Source organism: Pomacea canaliculata, linkage group LG2 (assembly GCF_003073045.1).
Source record: "Pomacea canaliculata isolate SZHN2017 linkage group LG2, ASM307304v1, whole genome shotgun sequence".
Taxonomy (NCBI): Eukaryota; Metazoa; Mollusca; class Gastropoda; order Architaenioglossa; family Ampullariidae; genus Pomacea; species Pomacea canaliculata.
The window spans coordinates 6,238,581-6,265,539 of record NC_037591.1 but is presented as its reverse complement, the minus strand read 5'-3'; the positions used below and the strand labels follow the sequence as shown (position 1 = coordinate 6,265,539).

Here is a 26,959-nt window from a genome sequence, read left to right as displayed (position 1 = left end):
AACCGAAGGACATTTCGTTTACCAAATTTTATACCTCTATGGATTTTCCCAAGAGATTAGAAGATGGTGAGAAAGGGGTAGCAGAAAAAGAGGTTGAAGGAGTTTGTGTTTTACGCCGAACCACCGACTATCACGGCAAGGCAGCCAAGCCCGTAAACAGATGCCACATGCAGAGAAAGAACAGCGTGCCCGAGACGAGAGTTGAATCCATAACAGCCAACTCTCATGTATTGGCGCTAACTGTTACGCCACAGGACCGTCCGAAATAGAGAGAAAGAGAGAGAGAGGAGGGGAGAAAAAAATAAAGAATACTATGGAATATATTCTACCAGTAGATCTGATCAGCATTTCGGCAATTGCCTTACTTCAAAGAATGCTCTCAACAACAGCCTGGAGGTATCTCCGACTGCATTGTTCGAGACGGAAGGGAGGACATGAACTGCAATGTCAGGTACAACAGTTCACTTACTGTTCCCTTTTGTTGTCGTAGTGCCACAAACAGCAGCAGTTATCACACGGTGCTCTCACGTCACGTACCCAGACGTCACATAACGAGATCTCATGCACACCCACAGGAATGGTAGCTCCACACACGAAGCGCGGACTGGGATGAAGTACAGGTGAAACCTCGACAGCACCTGCCCTTGTTTTTCCACACACACACACCCTCCTCTACGTGCACAAGCCACCCTCCATACGAACAGGCAACCCTCGTGACGTCAGCAGCTCCGTGTGCGTGTTCACGTAGAGAGAATCAGCTCGGCTTATCTCTCGCTCGGCAGCTCACTTCAGGAAAGACGCCGCCGCCGCTTCATCACGCCCATACCCGTCCTTTTCCGTTGCCAAAAGTCGTTTCCGACCACAAACACCACCTCGAGCCTGGAACAATGACTGGGAGCCTAGCATCTTGATAGAAAGGCTCCGTGCCTTTTCCTTTAGCTATACACCTCCCATCCCAACCCCCGAGACTGCGAAGGACGCTTGGACGAGATGGAATGACTGCTGAGCGTCTCCACACTCGCGCCTTTTATCGCCTGCAGATAGAGCATTAGTTCATAAATCCTCCAGGAATGAGTGCTCTTCACCGCAGCCTCTTGGTATTTTTAAAAATCTTGTATATGCACGTGGGTGTAGCGCCATAAGCTTACGATGTTCTCGACGAAAATCCTACCTGTCTGATGGCGACAGGCGTGAACCCAGCGAGAGCGGACAGAACTAACAACTCATGTACCGGGAAAGAATATTCGTCTTGGCAAAAGGGACGATGTGTTGACGTCACATCCAGGAAGCAGTTCTTAACCGAAATACCAAAAGCTACTGTTCGCTGATAGCGGTGCCGAGGACGCGGATCCAGCTTACTGTTTTCGACACGATAAGCTACGAGCCTTGCAACTCTGTACAAAACATCTTACTTGTGCCGCAGTCCATTAACGGAAGAAAAAGAAAGCATCGATCGAAAGCTGCTGTTAACTGCTTCCCCACCATCGTATCGAACACCAAACCTCGACACGAAAAACTATTTTTAAAAGTTGTCTTCGTCATCTGAGACAAATGACAGGGGCTTTTCTTTTCTTTAATCACTTCATCTAGGGCCAGCGGAGGTGGGGATGCTGCCTTATCTGGGACTCGCAGGCCTAATCAGAGCTATGTAGCGGGGAGTTTATCAGCCCACAGTTTATCACGCCTCCTCCAGAGTTCACAAGCCAAAGCAAACAGCTAAGTCAACGTGTGGGGCACCTGCGCAGTAGCATCATCTTTTGAGATCCGAGAGATCTGGACAACGACTGGCAACGCACTTACCAGCCATGGCCGCTGTCCATCCTTGACCGCTTCGTCACCAATCAAGCGAGAATTGTAAGTCTAGGTTTCGAATCTCGTCTCAGGCATGTTATTTCGGAATGTAACGACTATTGAAAAGGCCGGCCACTGGGAAAGAGGCGGTTTCACTCCTCTCCGCCTTCAAAGTGAAAAACCACCGCTAAGAGGACGTACTGTCAAAGTAACATCCGCTTCAATTCTACTGTGCAATGTCTTTGCGGCACAAGGGATTCGAACACGACATAGTAACAGGATCTGGCAGCCTTAGCATGTTCCCAACTGTTGTGTCCCAACCGAGAAAGACGAAAGATTTGTAGCGGAAACTACTCTCACACTTTATTTGAATACTTGAAATCTTTTTCTCTCTCTCTTTACGAGCGAAATCTTTTTCTCTCTCTCTTTACGATCAATTTCCTGGTCGCTCTCTAATGTTAACGCAGAAGCATATTATGTTCTGTGGTTAACATCGGCATTGAAATTGGCTGTTCATTTGTTTAAACAGGAGGCATTGACTAAAAATGAAAATGTCTTTACTATACTCTTTATACTATATGAGCGCCTTTTGACAGATCTAACCTCTCTTGTGTTTCTTGTTGATGGTAAAACCACTACCACCACCAAAATAGTACAAAGAAATCCATCCACCCTCAATCCCGCCTCAATCTGCATGAACCGTAAGCTTCACTGACGAAGATCGAGTTCTCTGCAAGCACGGTCATGTAGAAAATGAAGGAAGGCTAGCTCTCTCATATTTCTCTCAGGCAGACTATGAATTACAACTATTTCTGTGTGCAGCCGACATGCAGAAGGTCGTGACGATGGCAACGTCTGACAAGCTAGGTCTGGAGCTCGCTCTGGCATTTACTTACTAGGTAATCAGAGATATTCTACTCGATATTTTAGCTGTAGCCAGTCGCAGATATAACGTGATTACCGCACTGTACTGTGACCGTTAGATACAATTAGTAATTATTTACAACTGAAGTCAAACTGCCGCCCAGGGTGGGGCGTCTTAAGATCATCCGATGAAAGATCTATGACCCTCCACGTCCGTTCAGGTGGGAAACAAAACGGTTTAGGAAATCAAGCACCAGTTTGCTAACAAACAGTAACCTTCAAAGTTTGGGGCTTTGGCAGCGCCGAAGGTGACCGAATAATATTCTAAAAATTAAAAATAAAAGTTTTTTTTCCGACTTTGACTTAAAGCACAGGTAAATCCCTTAACGGACTAGTGACTAGAGCACATAGTAAAACTAGGTATGTGGCATCATGTTTTCCTTACAGTCTACTTGTGTACAAAGACTGTTTAACGCTTAATAGTTGCCACTCCCTGCAACACACACAAGCTGAATAGAAATGACCAAATCGAGGGAATCTGCTATAGGGGTCACCCCACTCCTTCTATCTATACATCTGTTAAAATTGAATGAACTTCTTTACTTCCCTTCAAGACCACCCCGTTTCAGCCAAAAGAAAAAGAAAAATGTCCCCTCTCAACTTTACATCCCGGTGGCTCAGCGGTAACCCGCCTTGTTACCAAGAGATTGTATGATGGGATTTCCTCTCCGGCGAAAATGTGACAAGAAGGATCAGAGAGGACAGAACTGTTTCGCCGTGATGCAGCCACAGTTGCTGACTCGGCGTAACCGTCTCCCATCCACCTCCAACCCCCTTTGATTCGTCGTGCAGATATAGTTCACTGTCTGCGAGCTCTTTACTCGCCAGTTCTTCATCTGTCTGGCTCACAACCACCGCGTGCTTCTGCTCGCAGCTTCATGTTTGCTGTATAAAATGATGCCGTGGGCGTATTCTTCTCAACACTGTCGGACAAGCTCGGATGAGCATGTGATGCACGTGAACATAAGTTCCGAAGGCAGCAATTCGCCCAGTTTTCGACTCAAGCATGACATTGCTTCTTCAGCTGTCGGAAAAGGTAACTGAACTGCGACAGCAGTCGGACAAAACATCAAGAATTTGACAGCCGTTTAAAAAAAAAAGGCAGCAAGATCCCAACAGCCGTCGGGGAAAAAAAAACAACAAAAATGTGGCATCAGTCATAGAACGAAGCAACGACAGCAACAAAAACAGCCATGAAACGCACCAAACTGCGAAGGAGGAAAAATCTCTTCATTAAAGAATACTATAGTATTTAGGACAAAAAATGTGAAAGAAAAAAATCATGAAGAGCGTGGCCAAAAAAAGCAGGAAGAATGTGAAGAATGTGAAAGTGAAACATGGAAATGACGTTAAAAAGCAACAAGAACGTGACAGCAGCCAGAAACAGCAAAAACAGCTCAAACGGACAACACGAGAGTGGTTATATCACGTTTAACTGCCAGAATGTCGCTTATCAGATCATTTGGTTATTTAATAACTCTGTTCTTTATGACTTTAGAGTGACGTCCCTTCGTCTAATTGGGGGAGCTGCTGTGTCGTTTAGTATCGTCTGTGAATCTAGGAGTTTTGGTGTTTCCAACTGACCTGCGACTTCTGTTGCGCTGTTTCCTCTGTTCTTCATTCTTATTCAATGCATGTGCTACATCGTTTCACCGTCCACATCATAGACACCATCCACTAACGGTCTCCGCATCCTATTCTTCACTTTGCCATATTGCTTGAAGTTTTCACCTTGGGTTAATTACTGATGCCTGCTTCACTAAACTTTTGACTTTTTCGGCACTGCGGACCAAGAGGTTTTCCATTTTCTGATCTGCGGACCCGTATTTTATGGCTGCAAAATTAGCAAAACATATCTTGTATTTCTATGCCTCAACGAGGTCGCTGACGATGAGGGTTATATGGATTCGTGGTTTATGTTGTCCTGCGCCATGTGAGTTTTGTTGTCGCGTTCGCTTCTTCAGTTCCTGAATTATCAACTGTGTTGCCCTGAAACATACTGAGCTTGCCTAAGGTTGTGCTGTAGAGTCTGCTAATCTACATGGATATTGCTGACCGACTGCTTATGTCAAAGTGCATTGTGTTTGCTGCCAGCAGGAAGTGCTCTTGTTATTATTATTATACCATTTCTAAAACTATCATGCGCCTGAATATCCTATATTATTACACTAACTATTTTTATTATGATGTCAAATATTACGACTTTTTGTAATGTTATATGTTATGACGATTTGTTATAATTCTGTTTGTCGAAAGGAATTAGAGGTTTATTCTTTCCAACAGTTTCACCTCCCTTGCTGCGGTTTTCTTGTACACACATATATATATATACAGTGATACCTCGGTTCTCGAACGCCTTGACTTTCGATCAAATCGGTATTCGACCAGGAAATTCGAGAAAATTTTGTCTTGGAATTCGAACAAATATTTGGAACTCGAACATCCGAACGTCCGAGATGAGCCGAGTTGAGCCGAATGGCGTTCATTTGGCCCAGCGCGCCTTGCTTGCGTCATCAGTGACAATAACCATCCCCCTTCCCTCCTCCCTCCACATTCATTCCCTCCTGCCATATAGTTTGGTACAGGTACAGTAAATGAAACACAATTTACTGTACTGTACTGTACTGTACAGTACATTTTTTTTGTTTTGTTTTTTTGTTTTAATAAATACACTTTTATTTCTTATTTCTTGTTGAGACTCATGTTTTTCTACATATTATATACAAATTAGTCCAGTAAATAGGCATTTTTGGGGCTTGGAACGAATTAATCCAGTTTCCATTATTTCCTTTGGGTTTCATTGCTTCGGTTCTCGAACAATTTGGTTCTCGACCGTCCTCCCGGAACGAATTATGTTCGAGAACCGAGGTATCACTGTATAGTTTAACCAGTTTTGTTTTAAGACCAATTCTTGTTTTAGAACCTGAAAAAGTTACAAACGCGGCCAGACAAATCGTGGCCGCACACATACACACTGTGCTCCAAATACACACGACATCACACCACAACAATATCTCAACAAACTCGACCTCGCTGCTCAACACAATACATGACAACAATTCTCGACAAACTAACCGACCTTATTCGTACTTACTTGTTCTTGACTCTGATAATTCATCGTCCTAGGAATGCACCACTCGAGTAAAGTGACCTCAAGGAACAGAACGACGATGGTCGTGTCCTATAATCCCCACCCTGTCCCCCAACACCGCTCCCAAAACTCTCAGTTGCTAACAGCAACAAGACACCTCCGCTTTGTCCCACGTCCTGTCAGGACGAAGTTATTGTCTGGTCCCGTGACGCTACGTCATAATGGATCGCGTGTAGCCCCCCTGACCCTCGACACTCCTACCTTCTGTAGATGACAAGATGTCGCTCACCCAGAAACAAGACACATGATATGAGGATCGCACTCCTCACTGAAAGCACCAGTTTCGCGCTGCTTTCCGCTGGCACTTCCCACCTACTACCGGTCTCTTCCAAACACCCGCTCCGCTGGCATCCTGGAGTTTCATTGAATAAATCCCACAATTGCAATACCTGTACTTTCAACACGTCCACCTTTATCGTCAGGTCAAAATAACCGCGGTTAGCTTTGTCTACAGTAGACTGTAGAGGCAACTTCCATACCTCTTCTCGTACACACAACACTCCTGCCAACTCCCTACTCTTATAACGTCTCCTACACCGTCCAATCGGGTCTAGGGCAGGGGATGGGGTGGAGAGGTCGGAAAGAGAGGTCGTACGCGATGCCTTACCGTGATACAAGGACCCCACCTTTATTACCTGCCTGTGTTATTTGATGTACTTCTATAGCTTACCTGGGGCTATAATATATGATGCTGTGTTATTTCCCCTCTCCCTCCCCAACTGGTGTAACTTTTGCTCCCTCGTGAACCTCTGTTTCGATTGGGAAGTGTGTGAAGTGACACCAACACAGCAGTCTGCGCGACGTCCCAACTAGAGGGGAGTTAGATGTTTAGGACATTGTAGCCCCCTCTATTATACTGCCATTAAAAGGCTTCTCCACCTCAGGTCAAGAACGTCATTTATCCCTTCACGAGGTCGACTGATTGCCACTGAGTGGACCTCAAGTTCCGAACTGGCAACGACCCCAATCTATCTGTAGTTTCTAAGCTTGTAGCTGATACGAGTTTCAAGGCGTTGTGTTCGCGTGTCCGCTATACAAAGAAAGATGGCGAAATATTTATAGAGAAAAAGTTTATTCAAATCTTTTAAACTCATTCTCTTCACAAGACCGCGACCATTGTTTTAAAAAAGCACATCTAACAATATATTCAACATGAAACCAATAAGCGGTTTGGTTGTGTTTTACGCCAGTGCCAGCAACTAAGGCTATATCACGGCGACAAACCAATGAGCGACGGAGGCTTTAAGAACAGCAGCTTATTCTCAATGCACAATGGGGAATGTCAACAGCAGACCTGTTTACTCTTAGGATTACCAACCTTACATTTCAAAAAAAAAAAAAAAAAAAAAGGTTAGGAAAATTTACAGAAAAACCATGTAATCTTGATTCAATGTGTTTAATCACACATCAAACAAACGCAATATTTTGGTCTCCACAACTCCTGTAACTCTGAGAGGATTTTATCGTGATACACAAACAGGTCTGCAGCTGCGTAATTATCTTCCAGCAAAGAAAGGTGACAATGTTGAAATAAGATTTCTTTTTCTTAGAACGGGGGAATAAAGAAAGAAAATGGCCGCATGACGGGGTTGAATGTTAGCAGCAATAAGCAAGCCCAGAACAACGACTTTTCATCATTTGACTGCCTCTGTATTAGAAGTTTCAAGGCCACTGCATTTCGCCTTGCCATACTGCCCTAAAATTTGCTTCTGTAAAGTCTTTTGATGGAAAAAAAAAACATTCGTTGTCGGTTAATAGACTCGAGTTTTCGGGGGAAAAACTTAAAAAAAAAATGTTTTACTATCGACAGCTGGCTCTCTCTTTTTCTGGCCATTTTGTTTCCATTCCTAGATGTCATTTGATCTCCTTCACGGTCCACAAAGTAAGGACAGGCGCGATTCTGACGGACAAGAAACCATCCAGACTCGCCGCACAAAAAATGGTAACTATAAATTAGAAGCACATAAACATTTATGAGTCCTTATTGTTCAAAGTGACAATGCGCCGACGTGAAAAAAAAAACCGCAAGTATTTCCATTATCAAACCTTGAATTTTTTTTTCTCTCTTAAACTTTCTTTGCCTATCCCACTAAATTCTCCCTCCTTTCCTCTCTCTCACACATATTTTCCCCTTCCAAGCACATTATTTTACTCGCAGTGTTTTCCAGATCATAAACAAGCAGATGGCAAGTCAAGTACGCCGCCGTTTTTCACAGGTGTTGATGAAACAGCCGCCAGTGTCGTTCACGTGATAGTAGGAAGTTGACGGTTACAGGTGTCTGACTATAGCCGCAGCTTTGTGGCCGGCGAGGACAGGATGATCACAGCTGGCGTAACACTGCAGTGGTACTAACAACAGGCTTTATACTGCATGTGGTTCTAACAGCATGCAAGAGGAACCAACAGCGTGTACAGCCGTTTGGTTTCCAGCGAGACACATCCCATACCTCTTAAGGATAGTTTGTTGTTGTTGTTGTTGTTGTTGTTGTTGTTTTTTTTGGATGGGGGATACATACACCAGCGCTAGTTATTATCAACATTTTCACCCCTCTATGTGTGATGCTTCTTCACACAACGAATATGTTGTTCTTTTATGTGCATGATATTGGGGGAAAGGTGATAAAGAAACGTGCCCTCTAGGTTGTAGACTACACTTGTTGGCTGTTATACGCTCGGCTTACAACTCCCATCTGTATGAGATCTTGGTTATTGCATTTTCCCCATCATGTCTTCTCTCTCTCACACACACAGATGGAGGCCTACTCACACGCTGGTGAAAACGGACAGCCAAGCGGTTAAAGCAGACGACCGAACCTGATCGCGCAATATCCCCAGAAAAAGCCTTTTTCCCATCCCCAATAAAGCCGACTGAGCAGTTAAATAGGCACTAGAATGTAAAGTAAGGTAACGGAGAGAAAAAAGAGGAGAGGGACACCGCCCCAATCACCGAAAGGTTGTGGACGATACCTTCTCTTGCTTTTTTTAAAGCGCTAACGTGCACACAGCACATCACAACAACGTCTCTCTTCCTTACAAGGGATTTGTTTGTGTTTAGTGCCGTGCAGCAACTGGGGCTACATCACGGCAACCTTACAAGGGACCAACTACAGACGAAAACTCTGGCGGCAAAGGCTGGTACAGACTAGAACAACGCATGTGATTCAGACACATGTCCATCACAAGCTGCTGAAAGAAGCAGCACTGTGCAAGATACTTTTTCCCCGAATCTGGGTGAACACCTTCCTCTTCCGTGCTCCAGATACCCTCCGGCAACCATTATCATCCTCGAAATCGGGACGTTACATTTGTCTACCTATTCGCTTAATTAATGTACGGCCCTCAGTTATCCCACTGACAGTAGTTTATACAACGTTAACGCATTTGTGTACAATCTACATGTTGTTGACCTCTTTCTGTGTAGGTGATGCTTGCTTCTGGTTTGATTACCTCGAGATCGGAACGAGGGCCATTTACTCAGATTTGAAGAAAGAGTATCGTGCACTGATCTTTAACCAGTCACTGTCATAAAAAAAAAAACTCCATCCCACTAGACCTTTAACGAACGACACAGTCCCGCAGCAAACAAAAAGCTTGGCCCTGAGCTTTGTGTGTGTGGCACCGGAACTAAACTTGGTAACGAGACAGTCCCATTGGGCAAAAAATAAACAAGATTAAAATCAGTGAGGCTCCACTGAACTGTAATGAAGTAAGGTAAACACTTATTACAGATTACAGGATCAGATATCTGTGTATAAACACCCACACGTGGGACCCTCTGAGAAAGAGGGGACTGGGTACGAGGCTGCGGCGAATGGTACTAGTCGCTTCTATGATTCCTATTATTTGAATTAGCCCCTCGACGCTCCACAAGCACACTAAGAACACTAACAGCGAGAACCTCGAAGGATGTGACAACACACCCAAATTAGGTCAAAAAACAAACAGTTAGGTGAATTAGGTGCAATACAGTTTTACACCGCTATTGCTAATCAAAGCTACCACATCGTTAATAGGTCTGTCACTCAAGAAACAAGATTTCCGTAAGAAATAAATAGTATTAACTACTCATAACTGCTCTGCTGAACCGTTTTCACCCGAACGGATCGAAATTCTGACCTATTTTAACTCAAGAAAGCCATAATTTATTTTCTTGGTGTGCTGTGAGTGTATCAAGAGCCATCCATCTTTAGTACTCATCTCAAACCCCCGCGTGAAGTGACGTCATCCACGAGCCCTCAAATCTCACCACTCGTTGCAACACAAGCGCCACTTCTCGGCAACAGTTTACAACGTTAGCGTTCAGCCGCTTCTTCTCAAAATAAACAAATAAATAAACGCAAGATATGCTTGTAGTAATATCTGACTTTCCCCGTCAGGCAGGAAAAAAATGGAGTCAACTCGGTGGAGGGAGGTGAGGGCACTTATCGGGAGAAATAAAAGCAATTCGTGAAAAATGACCACGGGAGATGTCTACCTGTGCAACTTCCTATTTACATATTTTCATTGTGAGAGGCCTTAGGTCTTTCATTCATCTAGAAATTTGCAGTTTTTTTCCCTGTCAGTTTAAAATAAAATTGTAATACAAAGCTGAAATGATCAATTTATTAAAAAATGGATACTAGATATACAAATAAGCTCTGCACTATGCTTTACGACTATTTTAGTTTCGTTTAAATTCCTTAATTTGTCCCCTTCTCTTAGACCCAATTTAATAAAATTTAGGTTAAGCTGCCACAAATTCCCTATTCAGCATTTAAGATATAGTGATATACCTAGATATTTAAGACTATGTCCGTTATGTAATCTAGAAGAGGTAGGTGATGAATTTCAAGTTTCTGTGAACTGCATTATCACCGATTATGTAATTTCTATAGATATATGTCATTTGGCATATTATCACCATTGGTTGTACATATGATTGTTATTGTGTGATGTACATTTTATCTGATGTTATGGCTAAAAATCCTGAGTGGGCTTATTGCAAATAAAATAAAATGAAAATCATGCGCTCCTCACCTCCCTCTTTCGAGTAAAACCAATTTTCTCCGCCAGTAGTTAAAAAGTTCGGTCTTTAAGTTAATAACACTTTTCGGCAGATACCCTGCTCGTCATATCTTCACCCAAGCTGACAGCATCAAACCAAGTTTGTCCCTCCCGATCAAGGCACTCGCCTCGTGGCCAAAACATAAACATTGCAAATGGACGCCTGCTGCAAAAACAAGAGGCGGCGGGGGTAAAAGTTCAGACGTCGCTGTGATGTAAGACTGTAATGCAGTGGTGGTGGTGGTGGGCGAGGGAGTGTTGACTCCTTCACAATGTACCCACTGGCGAGTGTCATTAGTGCGAAATCCTCTGTCAAGGCTGCTCCTGTCATGCCATCACGTGTGTCACTACGTTGCCCGCCTCGCTCTGACGTCAAACGTTCGCCGCAGGCCACGGCAACACAAACAAACATGGACGGCCGCAGCTCCGTGGTGCCTATCAGTGCACTTACCAATGAAATGAGCTGTCAGCGCCCGTGCGATGACACAGTTTGGCGGAACTGGGTTTACGCGCCACCACTGACAAATCTTCTACAGCTGGAAGGCGTACCAGCGATGGCCAGTGTGCCGGTAACTTTCAGAAGGTAGAAGGAATGGGAAAAACCCAGCCACCATTAAGATTCCAGACCGAAACCGCTAAGCGCACAAGGCAGTCTACCCTGGATTTCCTTTGCGCAGAATCTCGTAACACTTCCCCTTCCCACGGAAAAATACGAAAGCTGCATATTTGTATATAAGGCTTCTTCGCCAAGGTCTAGAGGTATCAGCTGAGAATCGCATACAACAATGGTAACATACGGGCCTAAATATTTTAAACAACACTTGCAAACAAATTCAAATTTTCAAGTTCCTGTGGCACTGTGGCAACGTGATGTGAAAATGCGTGCTGTCGTTCATTACAACTGTCGTCTGCTGGCGCGCGTAAGTGGGAATTCCGCTCTCCCCCTCCCCGCTTCTCACGCTCGGTGACGTCAGGAGATGCACAGGCGTGGACAGGACAATCAGACGCAGGATAGCTTCCTTCCGGATAGCGCAAATGTCGCAAGAGTGTGGTGACACTGCAGGCACCCCTAAGCAGAATGTTTGCCCAACACCTTCCATAATTATTGTTTCTCCTGCGGTGATGGAAGTGGAGGAGAGAGAGAACGGTTACGACGCGTCATCGGGTTTGTCACGTGATCATTCTTGCCTAACTTGGTGTTCTGAGAGAAGTTACAGCCACAGGATGACGCACAAATAATGATAATGAAAAATGCGTGAGTTTACATTGAAAATGCTAAACAAGCCGCCATTTTCCCAGCAGAGATTAAAGTCATTACGAACAAGGATGTGCAGATACAAAAAATATAAATAAAAATGTTTACAAACAGCCGTATTGATCTCAATACCCTGCTCCCTGTTTACAAACTATGGTCTGTTAGCAGCTCTACGGCCTCACCCGCTACACTGAAATGCCAAGGACTTTCTGACCTCACCGCCTCCATCCTCAGATATGGATGATGCCGACCCCATCCCTCCTCTGACCCGGAATTATTTTTGTTCGAATTCACCGATTTGGAAAGGTTTGATAATTGTTGGCTCAAGCTGGAATCCATAAGTCACAGTTATTCCATTTCAGAAAAAAGTAGTAAACAGCTTCTTTCCTATTTCACATACCCACCTCTCTCTCTGCTCCACATACCTAATGCAGAACGTTTCACCTGAAAGTCGAAATCAATCGAAGCTTTTGCGCACCCAGTGTTCAAGTGCTTTAAAACCTCGAGCTTACTGCGCAGGCGGTGTTGTTGGGTTTAGAGCTGGGTCTTTTGCGTCGGGACTCTTGGCATTTGATGTGCATTTTATTTACTTCCATTGCTGCGGACAACTAAGCTCTCGCGTCACAGTACTAAGTCTGACATGTTTGTCGGCGTAGGCGCGTGAACGTGCGCGCGCGCGCGCCTTCAAACAGTATCTCACAATCAAGTTGGCTGATTGCAGAAAAAAGCACAAGTATTTCGAGGCGTCCTGCCAGGGAACATAAGGACAAGGCCAATAGAAACGCAAGACGCCATCTAGACAGCAGGCAGAAAGTGAACTGTGGGTGTCGACTATAGCTGAGGTGCAACACCTGCGCGCCTGTCTACACTAAGATTTAAAAGAAACATCAGATCGACAGGTACTGCTGGCAACCAGCTAAAGGAGTCATCTCCAAGTTTGGATTCATTTATGAACGCACGCTGCTGCACAAGCTGGCCACAGAATGTTAGGCCTGAAATAAAGCAAGTTATTTTAAAACCTCCTCTCTAAAATTCAAAAACTAGATTGGGTTTATTTTTGAGTAATAAATCTTCCGACTGGTCACGAAAATATCGCACACCTCTCGTAAGTGGAGTTTTAATTTTCAACGTGCCACAACGCTGTGCTAAAATTTCCGGAGAAAGAGGAGAGAGGGGGTTGAGTAGAAAGAGAACACTATCTTCTGCTCCATTAACCTCTCCTACAAAGAAGTGCAAGCATGCACGGGCGAAGGATCGATTGTATCGCAGTATAACAGCCCAGTGCAACCTGCAGCGTGCACCATAAGGTAAAAACCTTTATTTCACTGCGCATCACTGACTCTGGACAAATCAGGCCTTTCTCAGGCTATACACACACGCAGGCGAGCACACACACACACCGTGTCGACCACAACCTCCATCCCTACACAAACAAAGGCCAGCCCAGCTGCCTCACTTGGTCGGCGTACCTGGAACTCGATAGTTCAAGCGTTCTACGATCAGCGAAACCTGACAGGCTTGTCGCCAGAAACGGAAGCTGCCCCCGCAGTTCCGAGGTCTGGTGGCCGGACACCCGCCATTCCCACCGACATTAGCATGCTACTTTGTACATAACCAGACATCTATTTGTTCACGCAAATCGTACATAACCCGACTCACCTGCTATTGGGGTAATTGTACATAACCAGGCTCATCTACTATCTGGTAATGGAACATAGCCAGGCTCACAGACACACTGGAACATGCATTTCGGCTAATAGTGCTGGTAAAAGTTCGTCGTGTAACTTCACAACCCCGTTTCTAAATGCATGTCACGGGGCGCAAAGAACTGAAACGAGGACCTCAGGTCAGTGAGGAAATGAAAATTTTCAGCACCTTCCGTTACTAAGGCGGAACTCTTTAAGTCCGCGCTGATCGCGAATACAACTGAAGTTTATTTCCTCACATTAGCATACGAAACAATAATTATTCCTGCCTTGAATTAGCACGTTAACTGAACTTTCGTTCTTCAAGTTAGCCATTTTAATTTCATATTCATCAGTTTCTGTAATATGATATTTGTATATACCTTCTTTAATGTGTAAATATCAGTACTACATATGACATTCATGACGTGCTCCCCAGCTCCTTTAGCCACAAAGGCAAGGCCAACACCTGAAGTTCATACAAAGTCCAGTTTCCCATGAAATCCGAGAGCGTATGACCGGAAAAATGAACAGAGTGCAGGCGTGACGACAAAGCACCCACGCACGACACACACACACAGGTGTCCGAAACCATAGATGCACCAGTTCGATACCCGTACCCAGCAAACCCTTCTAACTCAGTTGTTGGGAACTGGTATCTTTCCCCGCAGAGGACTAGTGGGGGAGAGAGAAAGGAGGCGAACATCGCCCTCACAAAAAAGCTGACCCTGACGAAGAGTGTACTCTCTTAACACCTCACCACCCAACCACCAAAAAAAATTACGGGACTAACTTTTCATCACTTTTCTTTAAAAAACAAAACAAAAACAAAAGAATGAAAATGCGAAATCTCTTGCTTCTCGTGTGCTAAAATGTACAACTGCGAGTGCGCGCGTGCATGTCCACATGCCAAGTGCTTGCACGATGTTACTCGATCTGCAAATATTTACTCGCCCGTGGAACTGTCAACGCGCAGAAAAAGATATTCCCATTGTACCGATAAACCAGATACCACTTAAAATTAAAACTTTAAAAATACACCAGACACCATTAAATAAGCCGGTAAGGATTCCGGGGAACTGGTTAAGTACTTGCCTAATGGACTAGATAGACAGCTTTAGTGCCCGCAGCGGACTGTGAGCTGCAAAGGACCACCACGCAAAGGTTTATAAGAGTGCCGAATTGTTCTGTTTGGTTTTTCTTTGGTTTTTTTTTTTTTTTTTTTTTTTTTTTTTTTTTTGATGGGAGGGATGGGAAATGGTTGGTTGGTTTGGGATCTTGCGTTTTGTTTTTGCTTGTTTTTCAAAGGCTTTTAAATCGATTACAATATATTAATTCACTAAATAAGAGGTACTAGCCCATTTCCTTTACGAGATGTCATGCCTGAAAGTTGAAATTCTCACCAAAGCATACTAACACGTTTAGAGCGTGTCTTCACTGAAGAACACACAGCAACACCAAAGGATGGCTTTGTGTTTGGAAGCCCCTGACGACCTACAGGTTCACTAGGTGCGATGCTTCGTAGTCAAAACGCCACGCGGCTGTACCTCAACAGAGGACAAACACGGGTGGGCAGTATATTTCTGAAATGTACATAACCTGGTAGCACCAAACTTGTTCGAACATCTCTATTACACCGAGCTTGTGAGAACAGAACTGGAGATCTCTATCCACTGTTTGAAGCTTGTGGAGCGCGTATCCATTACACGGCGCGATTCCTATCACTAATCTACTCCCCACCCACACACAAACACTCCCACCATCACGAAGTCCTCTCTCAAACAGCAGGCATAACCTTTAATGAAAAAAAATAAAAAGTTAAACTGACCCCTTACCAGGACTGACAATTGCTTGACATGCCACATAAAATGGTTGGGGGCGAGTGCAAAAAGCTAAACGTTCATCACATTTCCCGATGTTTGCAAGATGAAGAAGTGGGGCTAAGGGGGCTAAGTACTGATGTGACCGATCGATGAGCTCGTTTCCTAATGAATGCACTCCGCATTCCCTGCGGGTCGCCATGCTGCCTAGTTAGCCATGACTCACACATGCACGGTGTACCCCTCCTTCCCTTGTACTCGGGGTGTGTCACCCAAGAAGCATGCCCCAGTTCCTGTGATCCGCCTCTTCGTGTCTTGCAGCCCTTTAACCCCAAGAGACCGCTGAGGTCGAAAGTAATTAATTAATAGCTGACGACCGATCAAGGTATTATTTCAGGCGTTAATTTCTGGCCTCCTCGCACGGCTGCACAACACCAACAAAACCCTGTTGACAGACCTCAGAAACGCGTGACTAAAAGCCAGAAGTCCTAGAGCGAAAAGAAGGAAAGATTGGAAGGTGGGAAAGACTGATGGCGGACAGGAGGCAAAAGGAATGTTATGATCCGTTTGAGGTGAGCTCTGAAAAGCCAAGCTCTTGGCTTTTGACCACACTACCCAGCTCTTTGCCCACCAACGACAGGGCGAACAAAGCCATCGAGGGTGGTTAACAAGAGGCGCAACAAAGACGTCGAAAAACAGAGAAGGTTCCATAAAAGACCCTTGACATCAAATCCACCGTGCTTACAGATCAACAAAAGCAGACGAAGCCGGCATAAATCCCCATTGTGGACTGCTATGTAGAACGGACAGTTCCCAACACGTTCGAGTTCTGTTGACATCACACGGAGCACATATCCTCTACACAAGCGGCAGACAACCCTGACAACAAAAGGAATGCCTACTCCGGCCGACTTAGTTTCAGGCAACGACGACGAGCACTTCTTAGTTTTTTCAGGACTGGAAAACTCTCGCACATCTGACAAGCTGTTGGAGTTCTCGCTCGCCCAATGCGGACGAGAATTCCCACTCGTGCTGTTGTCATTCTACACAATGACGAGTGGCCTTCCTTCAATCCCAGGTCAACTGGCAACTAATCTCTAGCCGTTTCGCTATGCCTTGTGATCGACTTTTATGACTACCATGGGGAATTACATGGTATCCCGGTCAAGCTGGGACATTAGATAGGCTGTCTTCTAACTTAATGATAGGCTCCATCTTCTGAGCTCTCCTTTCAATAAATCTATTTCAAGTCTTTATAAAGAAAAATGGCAGAAAAAAGGAATAAATTAATATTAAAAAAGTGAAAGAAACACTAAGTCGTGTCGCCAAATTTGAATCAAACCCAAGTAATTTGGAAAAAAAGAAGCACAGCAGTGAAGACAAATCTTGGACTAAGTCCCACCATTATTCCTGTTAGCAACAGGAAAAATTTACATCGAAACTTCATGTATCTGTACCCCTGCAAGGATTCGTTGTGGGGAAAAAAACGGACTGCATTATCTACTCTTAAAACAAAAAGTTCTTGATTGTGTATTGTATTTTCTAGTTTCAGTTTAATGGATATAGACTTTCAGTTTCTGGCAATATTTTATGTGGTGTGTGAAGAGAAAAAAAGAAAGACCGAGTTGTGACTAAGAAAAAAAAAAGTTATCCATAAACTCACGAGCATTATAAAAATTTCATTTCACACCTGGTCACGAAACTCGTCTGCTAGATAGTAACACCTTCTAGAGAGGTAAAAGAAATTGTCTAAGAAATCGTCTAAACATGATTTTTTTCTTCTTTTTGACTGGCTATCAAAAACATACGCCTATATCTGGTTTCTAGCTATGTCAGACATAACTCTAATGAACAGCCCACTTCGCTGAACAATCTATACCCATCTCTTTTAAACACACACACGCACGCGCGCGCGAGCTTGCGGGCAGCAGCAATGGAATACTTTCATTATTCATAATTAATGATATTCGCTTTACCTTTATTTCTGCCAAGGCTCCGGAAAAGAGAAGTCTTTAGATTCCGGCAGGAAATGAACAGAAGGGAAGTCGCAAGTTATGCTGGCACTAGCTCTGTACGGACGCTTCAATAATGAAAGAGGCGCAAGAGAGAGTCACGGAAAGCGTTCAGACCTCATCGTGATGTCAAGTAACACTTGAATAATTGGGATTTTGATGAGGCCAGGGATGGTGGACAAGCGGTTCCATCTCACGCCATCAATTCTTCAAAGGGGCAGAAGAGCAAGGGGTGGCTGGTTGGGTCAAGCCATTCATGTCTCTACAGACTGATCGACAAACCGAGTATAAAATCTAGACTATAGATATTCTCTCTCTCTCTCACACACACACACACAGCCCTCACATCGCACTGACTCGAGTATCCTGCTCAGTGAACTACATCAACCTGACAAAGGTCAACTGTGACGTCAATCACCTCCACCCATCAATCATTTATCTGAGATCACACTCCCAGCCATCTAGTCCAGTGAAGCGTGACCTATTGTGATGCACTACTACCTGGATGGGCTAGCACCTCCCGGCCGGCGACACTTAAAAGTGCGACAGCACGCTTACAGCCAGGGTCGGGGTAGACGAACGTACACCCATTGAGGTGCGCCTCGGGTACAGGACACTAAACATCAAACAAGTATCCCACCAAGTGAAATGACATCAGAACACCCACACACACACATAACCATTAACAACCCAACCCACGACCCAGGAGCGCGTTTTTCATTACGCCAACATGGGAGCCGCCATTTTCTGGAAGTCGTTGGTATGCACCTCCTCCAAATCAATTCAACGAACAACATCCAAAGCACGGCTCTAAATGAACAAGGGAATTTTTCCCTCTTTTTTTGGGACAGTCCTTGATCATCCCTACGCGTTCCCTCGGCTATCCAACACATTCATACATCACAGCCTTTAATAAATCTCTGTCCCCACCGACCTGTGTGTGTGCGTCGACATCAGTTTCTCGGTGGAAAATGTTTTATTTTTGAACTCGACAAAAACTGCTGGATACTTGCAGGTACTATACTTTTGTTAGGTTAAATGAGAAACGAAGGACATTATTCCAATATCTCTGTGGCGTTTACGTGTAATTATCACCTACTGACAGCTACATTTCTACACTAACAGTAAAGTTATGAATGTCACTGGGGAAAAACAACGGAAATGTTAAGAACGCGAAGAAATGATTTGTATGAATTATTACTTTCGGACCAAATGTTCCGGTCAAGAGATGAGACAGATTTCTTCACCATGGCAACTAACGTCAGCTTACAGATGTTGCCCGGTACAAATGCACTCTGTACGGATCTCAGGAGGCGGAGTGGTTCCAGGTCGCTGGAGCGGCTCAGAGGAAAGGCGAGGCCCGTCTCTAAACTAGTACGTGCATCTCTAATCTGTCGTTCAGCAGCCTCACGGCGCAAAGGTCTTGTCATGAAGACAAAATCGTCGACCGAGGTTTCAAATCTTGCTCAAGGCGATATAAATATTTTCCCTGATGTAATACATGTTTGCAATGCTGAACTGACATAGCCTATCACATGCTCATTTGGCGTAGAACACAAATGTCTACCTCTTCCACCCAGGTGTGTGGACTACCAGTCTTTGTTTACCTTTGGGTCGCTTTGCTCCATTCCTCTTGTTGCGCAGGTCAGTCTAGACAAATTAATAATCACTCCCTCCCCAAAAGTTCATTTTGAACAACAGCTTTTGTGAACTAAACTGTTGTCTAATAAACTAGTCAGTAGCTTTCTTCCGAACTTAGACTACGCAGTTGATTAACGCCGTCCATATTGACAGCCCGTCGGTCTGTTAACGATGTTCTCAGTCTTGCCAGAGCTGTTCCCTTTCATCGCAAGCTGATCAAATTATACAAACCATGGTTTTCATCGGCAATATGTAATTTTGACGCCTTTGTTCTTCGACGATATCCTCGATAACTTGTCCATCTGTAGAGGCCCTCGGTTGGAATCCACATCGACAAAGCTCTCCAGCAGTGACACGAAATGGAACAGTATCAAATACCCATGAAGCAGCACACTTTTCCAGTCGGTTTTGTCTGCAGTAGACCTCCCGGAACATCCATCAAAACGGAACCAAAGAGTTGCATGTTAGGACTTGACATTTTAAGGCCAAGCTTTTCAGCCTAACTTACCAAAAAATCATGTTGACTGTGAGGTCTTAAAAACGAGTCTGAAGTCGCCAGGCAAATCAGACCAAACTAAGCGAAGTGGCTTTTCGTATTACATTTAAGCTGCTATATGAGAATTACGGAGAGAAAGAACCGCAAAAAAGTCATTCACTGTGTCAAAACTTGACACCATGATGCTACTTTCAGATTATGCATCGCTTCTTTCTCAAAATACCTCCGTCATGTACCATCGCTGAAACGTTTTAAAAGCACTAAATAAATAATAGCCGTTTACTGCGGGCCACGACGCTGAAAACATTTGCTCTACACCTGACAGTACAAGCAGAAGTTAAAATACTTTCTCCTCCAAGACACTCCTCTACCACACAGTCCTCCCTTAAAGAATAAGGATTGCTAATTTCCCCTTTATTGGACACAGACCAAAGGCACTAAACGACATGAACCTGCAGGTGTCTGAGTTTGCCCCATTTAACACATTCTGCTTGTTAAAAAAAATCACGTAGTCCATAGTAATACTCCACGCCGACAATCCATATAAACAAACTGGCGTGTTCGTGACAGCTTTCCCTTCCTTTCTTTCTCCCATCTTATCCCTTGCCATTAACTGCTTCAACAAAACCACAAATACAAGAGCACACGTACACAGATGAAAATATGCACACGCATACTTACACCCCTCTCCAACACACCCACACACGCGCGCGTGCAACCCCAACGATGCGCAACTATACTCGGTCTGAATATTAAGAATTGATGAAACGTGTTGCTTATGCATTCTAAAGCAGATGTTAAGTGTAGACAATCTGGGTCCCACAAACTTAGAACTCCTGTACGTAGGAAGTCAGAAATGTGAGAGTATGATAACGTTCTGCAAGTCTTCCAGCTCTCTTCCAAATCGTCCGACGTACAGATCCCGGGTGCCAGAAGTGACACATTGCCCATTACCAAGAATAATATTGATGTCCACCCAGTAACACCATAACTACAAATAACAAATGGTGTGCATAGACCCATGCATAGCAGAAAAACTAGCAGTCATAGATAATGTACGTGCAAGTGATTTCTATTCACTGGTGAAGGGGCAAAGAGTAGCACTGAATGTGGGCGGTTGGTGGTCGCCCTTTGCAAGATGTCGGACGGATGTTACCACCAGACGTAGCCTGATTCCAATGAGTGCGAGGGTGAGGGGTGGGAGGTGATTTAAAATGTCTTATCTCGTGCTGATGGAAACAGCAGAAGAAAAACATGCGAACACGTCTGCCACAAAGACAGCTTTGATTGAAGCTGACAGAGCCGGTGAGGTGAGGAAGGAGTGGGTGTGTGGAGGAAAAGTGAATAGCTGTAATTACTCGTTTGGAGGCCTGCTAGTGCCTGCACTGCTCCAGCATAACCTCGGGTGCTAATATGTTTCGCCCTCTAAGATTAGCTCTCTTACTTGCACTTGTTATACCCAACTTCCAAAAAGCTATGGCATCACATCTTTACAAGATTTGAATGCGGACACGCTGGGTCGTTGATCCATTCCCTCGAACTCTTTCCGTGATCTCTCTAAGCAAACTCGTTTCCTCGGTTACATCCAAGTCTAAGGCTACAACGCCCCCACTGTCCAGAGCCCGGCGCAACTTCACTGGGCCCCTAGTGGAGCTCGTCGATCGTGCTTGAAGGCTAACACCGATTTTCTACCTTTATGTCGTTTTGCAAAAATGTTTTCTAGAAGTGTATGGTGCTCTATCGATTCTAGATCACTGGCACCAAGAGAGTCGCGCTGGAGTTGACAGCGCCTGGAGTCGCGGCAAGCCGCTGGAATGCGCCGTCAGTAAGGGGTTAATGTCTAGTCTCGTCTGTGACATGGTTTGCGTCTGGAAAAACCTCCGCACCATAGCTTGCCTATTCAATGGTAGGAAAAGTTCCCCTCGCATGAAAGTCCTTGCACCTTCACACACAACAACCAAACCTAGTAACTTCAGTTTATAATTAGGCACATGAGGTTGATTTTTTGCAAGATAAAGGTCGCGTGAAACAAGTTCTTCTCCTCCTCCGACTCCCACGTCGGAACGAAATAACAGACACGTCCATTGTGGTTTGTGCATGCGTACTGGTTGATCTGCCTCGTCGGTCGGTCTAGCTGTGGACACACATTTTCTTCCAGTTACTTGTTTTCTATCAAGATTCGTTTGGAAACCAATGTATGCATATGTAATTTAGATGAGGTCAGGCAGTACAGCAGTCCAATATTACAGGCTAGTGGTTAGGCACAACAAATGTTATGTGTTATGTTACGAACCAAACAAAAAAGAATACCCTTCGTCATACCCTCAATCACGTCAGCCCAACTGTCGAGTCGAACCCCTTCTTCAACTGCCGTCCCCTCTAAGGCTATGAGGTGCAAACAAGCATCGCTGTGTAGCCAAATTAAAAAAAAAAACAAAAAATAAATGAAGAGCAACTCTAGTCTGACAGATGCGGCTCAAAATTGGGGGTTTAAAAAAAAAAACTCCCCATTTCATCTCTCCCTGAGAAGGTGTCCGTCCCACAAGAAATAAATCCAGGCCAGTTTAGGAATGTAAAACAAGCCACTTAATTGGTCGTTCGGGCTTTACATTGCGCTGCAGGCTGTTCATTAATGTGGCATTTCTGAAGGGCAAACATGCCCACAGATGCGTATGGCTTGCCCATTACAGCCAGCTTTTGCGCTTCCCCCTTTCTTCTTCAAACAAAAATCTTTTTTTTACGACGTACTCTTTCATCTTGCATTTTTTTTAAATGTTTGTGAACGTTTCGATGGAACAAATAAAAGGCAGCTATGAAGCCTATTTCAAAATTCATCAGGTTTTAACCTTTACTCGGTATATGAAGCGATGAAGTTTGCCCTTTGGCTTCAACGCTTGTTTTACGACAACCAGTTGATATTTTACAACAGACTCTAGTTTCATGCTGCCAAAGGCCTGCTTGTTGCCTCTGATACGGTCTGCCATCGAGGATTTGTATCTGGAATCTACCCCAAACTTTCAGCAAGTGACTCAGAAGAAAACACATTAGTCAAACACTTCAATGAAATTACCTTTGAAAAAAAAAAAAGAGGCAGAGGACAAAGAGTAAAAGAAAAAAAAAAAAGCAGAGGGGTCAAGGAAGAGGAAAGTGAGTTTGTATCTATTTCTCCTAAACTCAATTCTCTTTTGTTGATTTCGTCACGCCAGGCTCTCGATAATTCAATTGTATTTTTCAGCATCCACGAGTTTACAGTGTCTCAAACCAAATTGCCCCTCCTCCTCCAAGCGTGCAGGCGCTTGCTTTACCCTCGCTAGTCGCTGACAGTGGCCAGCGAATTCCTCTCACTCGGCGCCGAGTTCCCGGTGGCTTTGTGGACCGCCGTACCAAGATAGAGGCTTCAAATGAGCAACACCGCGCCCGTCGCGAACCACTTTTACACACATTATGGGCTAGAATACACTCTCTGATAGAAGCAATACCTAGTCGCTTCAACAGCCATTTCAAAACAAGGTGCTAAATGTTGTAGCAGCACTTTGGCACTGTTACATTTCCACATACTCATTTTTCGATATCCAGCACAGGTGAGAACAGATAAAAAGGGGGGAGTGTATGTGTAAGAGAGAGAGAAGAGGAAGAAAAGGGTGAAAACATTTTCTGTGCTCTGTACATTTCTGCCAAGAACCTAAGGGCTAAATTCTCTATTTCCCCTTTCCCCAAAGCCCATTTCACTAAATCTTGCCCAACTCACTGTTTCCATGTTCACATAATGCAACATGTGGCTTTCCCAGTTTTGTAATTTTTTCAAAAAGTCTTTGATGAGATAAACGATCAGTTAATTAAACTGTCTGATGCAAATCTACCTTCGATTATGCCACCGAGCTTAACTTCTTTTCTGTCAAAACTACACAACTTTCAGAATACTTACACAATTTCTGGATGTCACAAACTGATAAAGGTTACAGGACTGCATAATTTGATAGTCTAATATTCTCTGGTTTTATAAAATTTATTTGAATCAGAAACACCTTAGTCTCATATAACTCACAGTCTTGAAACTTTTCACTCCAAAGCAGTTACTGTTTGGCAATGTCCAGACTACATAGGAAAAAGAGGTTTCAAAATACTTCTAGTTATTAGCTGAGCGTGAGTATCTGCCATACCACGAGTCTATTAAACCATATAAAGCACACTGGCTTACCTTAAAGGCCATTTGCCTTTTAACAGGAACAAAATACCTCTAGGCAAATGCAGGGCAGAATGAACATGAAAAGTAAAAGGATTTTAGCATGCCAAAGAAATTCCGGTAATAAAAGCCTATAACGTAGGTTTTAAAATACTGATGTACTGTATATAAAACAGAAAAAAATGGAGGAGACGAAATTTACATAAACCTCAGTGGTTGTAAAGACTGTAAAAATCAGCCATTTTGCAAGTCTTGTGCAGAAAATACAGGAGAGAATGCTGACAAATGAAATGAGATGATAAAAAAACATTCACATTATGAATAAGACACTAAGGAATTGACAGTTTAACTTATAAAAACATCAAGCAGTTCAAAATAAAATCAAACATTGGCCATTTATAATCACAATCACCATACCCTGTACTTGCTCTAGCTAGATAATTTGGACAGACATTCAACATCCAAGTTATTTTCTGAATAAGAGATCTGTCAAGTGAACTTTTGATGTGCTCTATATATATATTATTTTTTCATCTAGTTCTGGGTAATTTATAGAGTAATTTGACAATTTGTTAGAAATTTTGGAAATGAAGACCTAATGTGAAATACTGGCAGAGTTTTTGAATTGTGAGGATGCCAAAGCATTTCAATGCCTCTATACAAGCCAAAGAAGACACAGTCCATCTTTCATGGACCATAAAAAAGTATATCCAATCACAAAAAATAAATATAAAAAGCAAGAGTTCTCATCTTCTATGCTGCATAGCTTCTTTTTTTCGGAAGATCTAATAATGTAAGACACTGCTCTGATACACTGTGATGTGGGAGGCCATGTGTGTTGCAAGTGCTACTTGTCAAGCAATGTCAAGTCAATTAACTCACTCCTTTCCAAAATTAGAAGACACCATCAGGCACTGATACTTTTAGAAAATCTTTATCCACTTCTAAAATAGCTCAAATTGCACATTATGGAAAAAATCAATCTCTCAATCGCTAGCCTGAAATTAATGTGAATTTTTAAATCAGAACACGAATAAATTACACCTCCCTTCCACCTGCCTTTCCTCTCTTTTTTTTTCATCTCTACTTCTGCCTATCCCTACTATCATTATAATCAGTGTCTTGATCTAAAGTGCTTGAAGCATCAGAGTTTAATTACAGATGTGTAGTGAGAGATCTGTGGTGTAATTAACATTTCAGGCTGAAAAATGCTATATTTTGGATAAGTGAAGTTTCAGACTAAAAATATATTTCTGTGTATGAACATATTTTTCTGTGCATTAAGCAAGTACAAATGTACATGCATGAGCATCATTCTTTTTTACTTTAAATTTAGTGTTTTTAAAATGTAATGTAAGAATGTAAGTTCAATTATTTTACTTTCAGTTTCATGAAAGAGAATGACAATAGTCTGCTTCAAAACTTGTCTGCATTTCCTACGTAATTAAGCTACTTGCTGCAACTAAATGCTGTGAAGTATTTAGCTATGTCCCGACATAACCTAAGGCTATTTTCTCGTCTAAAAGTGAATTTTATCTTTCATTTTTACATTCGTGCATACCACCACAACTGTTTTCCCCATGAGCATCTAAAAATTCTTTCCTAGACATAAAGCATCCATACTTGAGATTGCAAGTCGATCTCTTCGTATCTTTGAGGTTTGGTTTTCTTTTGGCCAGTAAGCATTCTACTTTTTTTTTTTCAGTGACAAGACACTTCGAATATGCGACCACGCCATTCATGTTCAAAATGCCTCGCAAAGTTTTAGCAGTTTTAAAAACTTTCGGGATTTTCCCCACACCAGTAAATACTATGAAAATAAAGCAATCTGAGACGAGTGACTAGAAAAGGGAGAGAGCAGCAGAGGCTCGTAAAGAATGCGATTCACGCGGCTAGTTTTGAATTTCTGATTTGAAGCACGGATGCCTTGCTATCGGCAGAAGTGCCTAGTGCGCTGCCAGTTCTCAAGTGAGCAGACGCCAAAAAAGTTGGGAAGATTTCGCTTCCATTTCCTTACCTCGTACATCTTCACTTTCGTCATCACTGCGGAATTCCGCTTGCTCCTCTCGTCCGTCGATCAAGAAATACACCACCTTGGTCGCCATACCCACACTAACACCCGTTGCGGATTACCCAACTTCATGAAGGCAGGCTTGTTTGTGTGTTCCCCCATGAACTGTCATAGCAGAGCTCTCAGCTGATTACCGATCGCACACTCGCTCCGCCGGCAACACCGACCTCCAACGCGCTGACTTGACAGACGATAGAACCGGACAGCGTGTCAGGTTGGTTTCCAATTTAAACAATTAGAAACAACCCAAATAAATGAAATTATTTCATTATTTTTTTCAAAATACTATATTTTCTTTTTATTTAATTTATATTTAATGAAACCAGTACATAATAATGCAGAAAAAAACGTAGCACACATTGGAAGTTAAGTCGACGTTTCCTTACGAGCTTTGAGAGTTTTTTTTTTTTAAATAGGTCACATGACTGCGCTGGGCGAGTAATGGGGAAAGTCGACCCTGTCTCTGCTGGAAGTAGTATTTTTATTATTTGCGTCTTACGTTTATAATATATTAACCATGAGGAATTTGTATTGCAAATTTTTTAATCCTCTCTGTTTACTTTAGTACCTAGTAATGAGCTGGGCTTCCAAAAGTAAATACATAAACTTTAAATGTTTGACAGGGTGAGTTTTCTTCTGTTTGTTTTTCTGGGTTGTGTTTTGATTTACCTCTTGTTGTTTGGCAGCGCTTCTGTCGGGATCTTCTTATTCATCATCATATACATTTTCTATATTCTTTTTTATTGCTTGTGACCTTTTGTAAGATTTTTCACTTTCCAATCGATTTCTTCTCTTCTGTCATTTAATCCTCGATCGTTTGTGTAAGTCGCCAGCCGTGCATTTTAATGAAGTGTGGACATCTATCTGGTGACGACAGAAGCACCTGT

At 43.3% G+C, this 26,959-nt stretch overlaps 1 protein-coding gene across 7 annotated transcripts in view; it reads right to left on the bottom strand.

The window, feature by feature from the left end:
* LOC112558217 (high affinity cGMP-specific 3',5'-cyclic phosphodiesterase 9A-like) overlaps nucleotides 1–26,275 on the bottom strand; it is a 45,492-nt gene extending 19,217 nt beyond the window's left edge. For 2 of the 7 annotated variants that reach the window (XM_025228539.1, XM_025228542.1), the window contains exon 1: nucleotides 26,019–26,274. In XM_025228539.1, the coding sequence (XP_025084324.1) occupies nucleotides 26,019–26,106 (88 nt within the window). In that variant the 5' untranslated portion in view covers nucleotides 26,107–26,274. Of the gene's footprint in view, nucleotides 1–469; nucleotides 643–5,809; nucleotides 5,938–13,823; nucleotides 13,959–26,018 lie in introns of those variants that run through there. The other 5 variants (XM_025228540.1, XM_025228543.1, XM_025228546.1 and 2 more) reach the window with 5 other exon arrangements.
* Nucleotides 26,276–26,959: the final 684 nt, after the last annotated feature.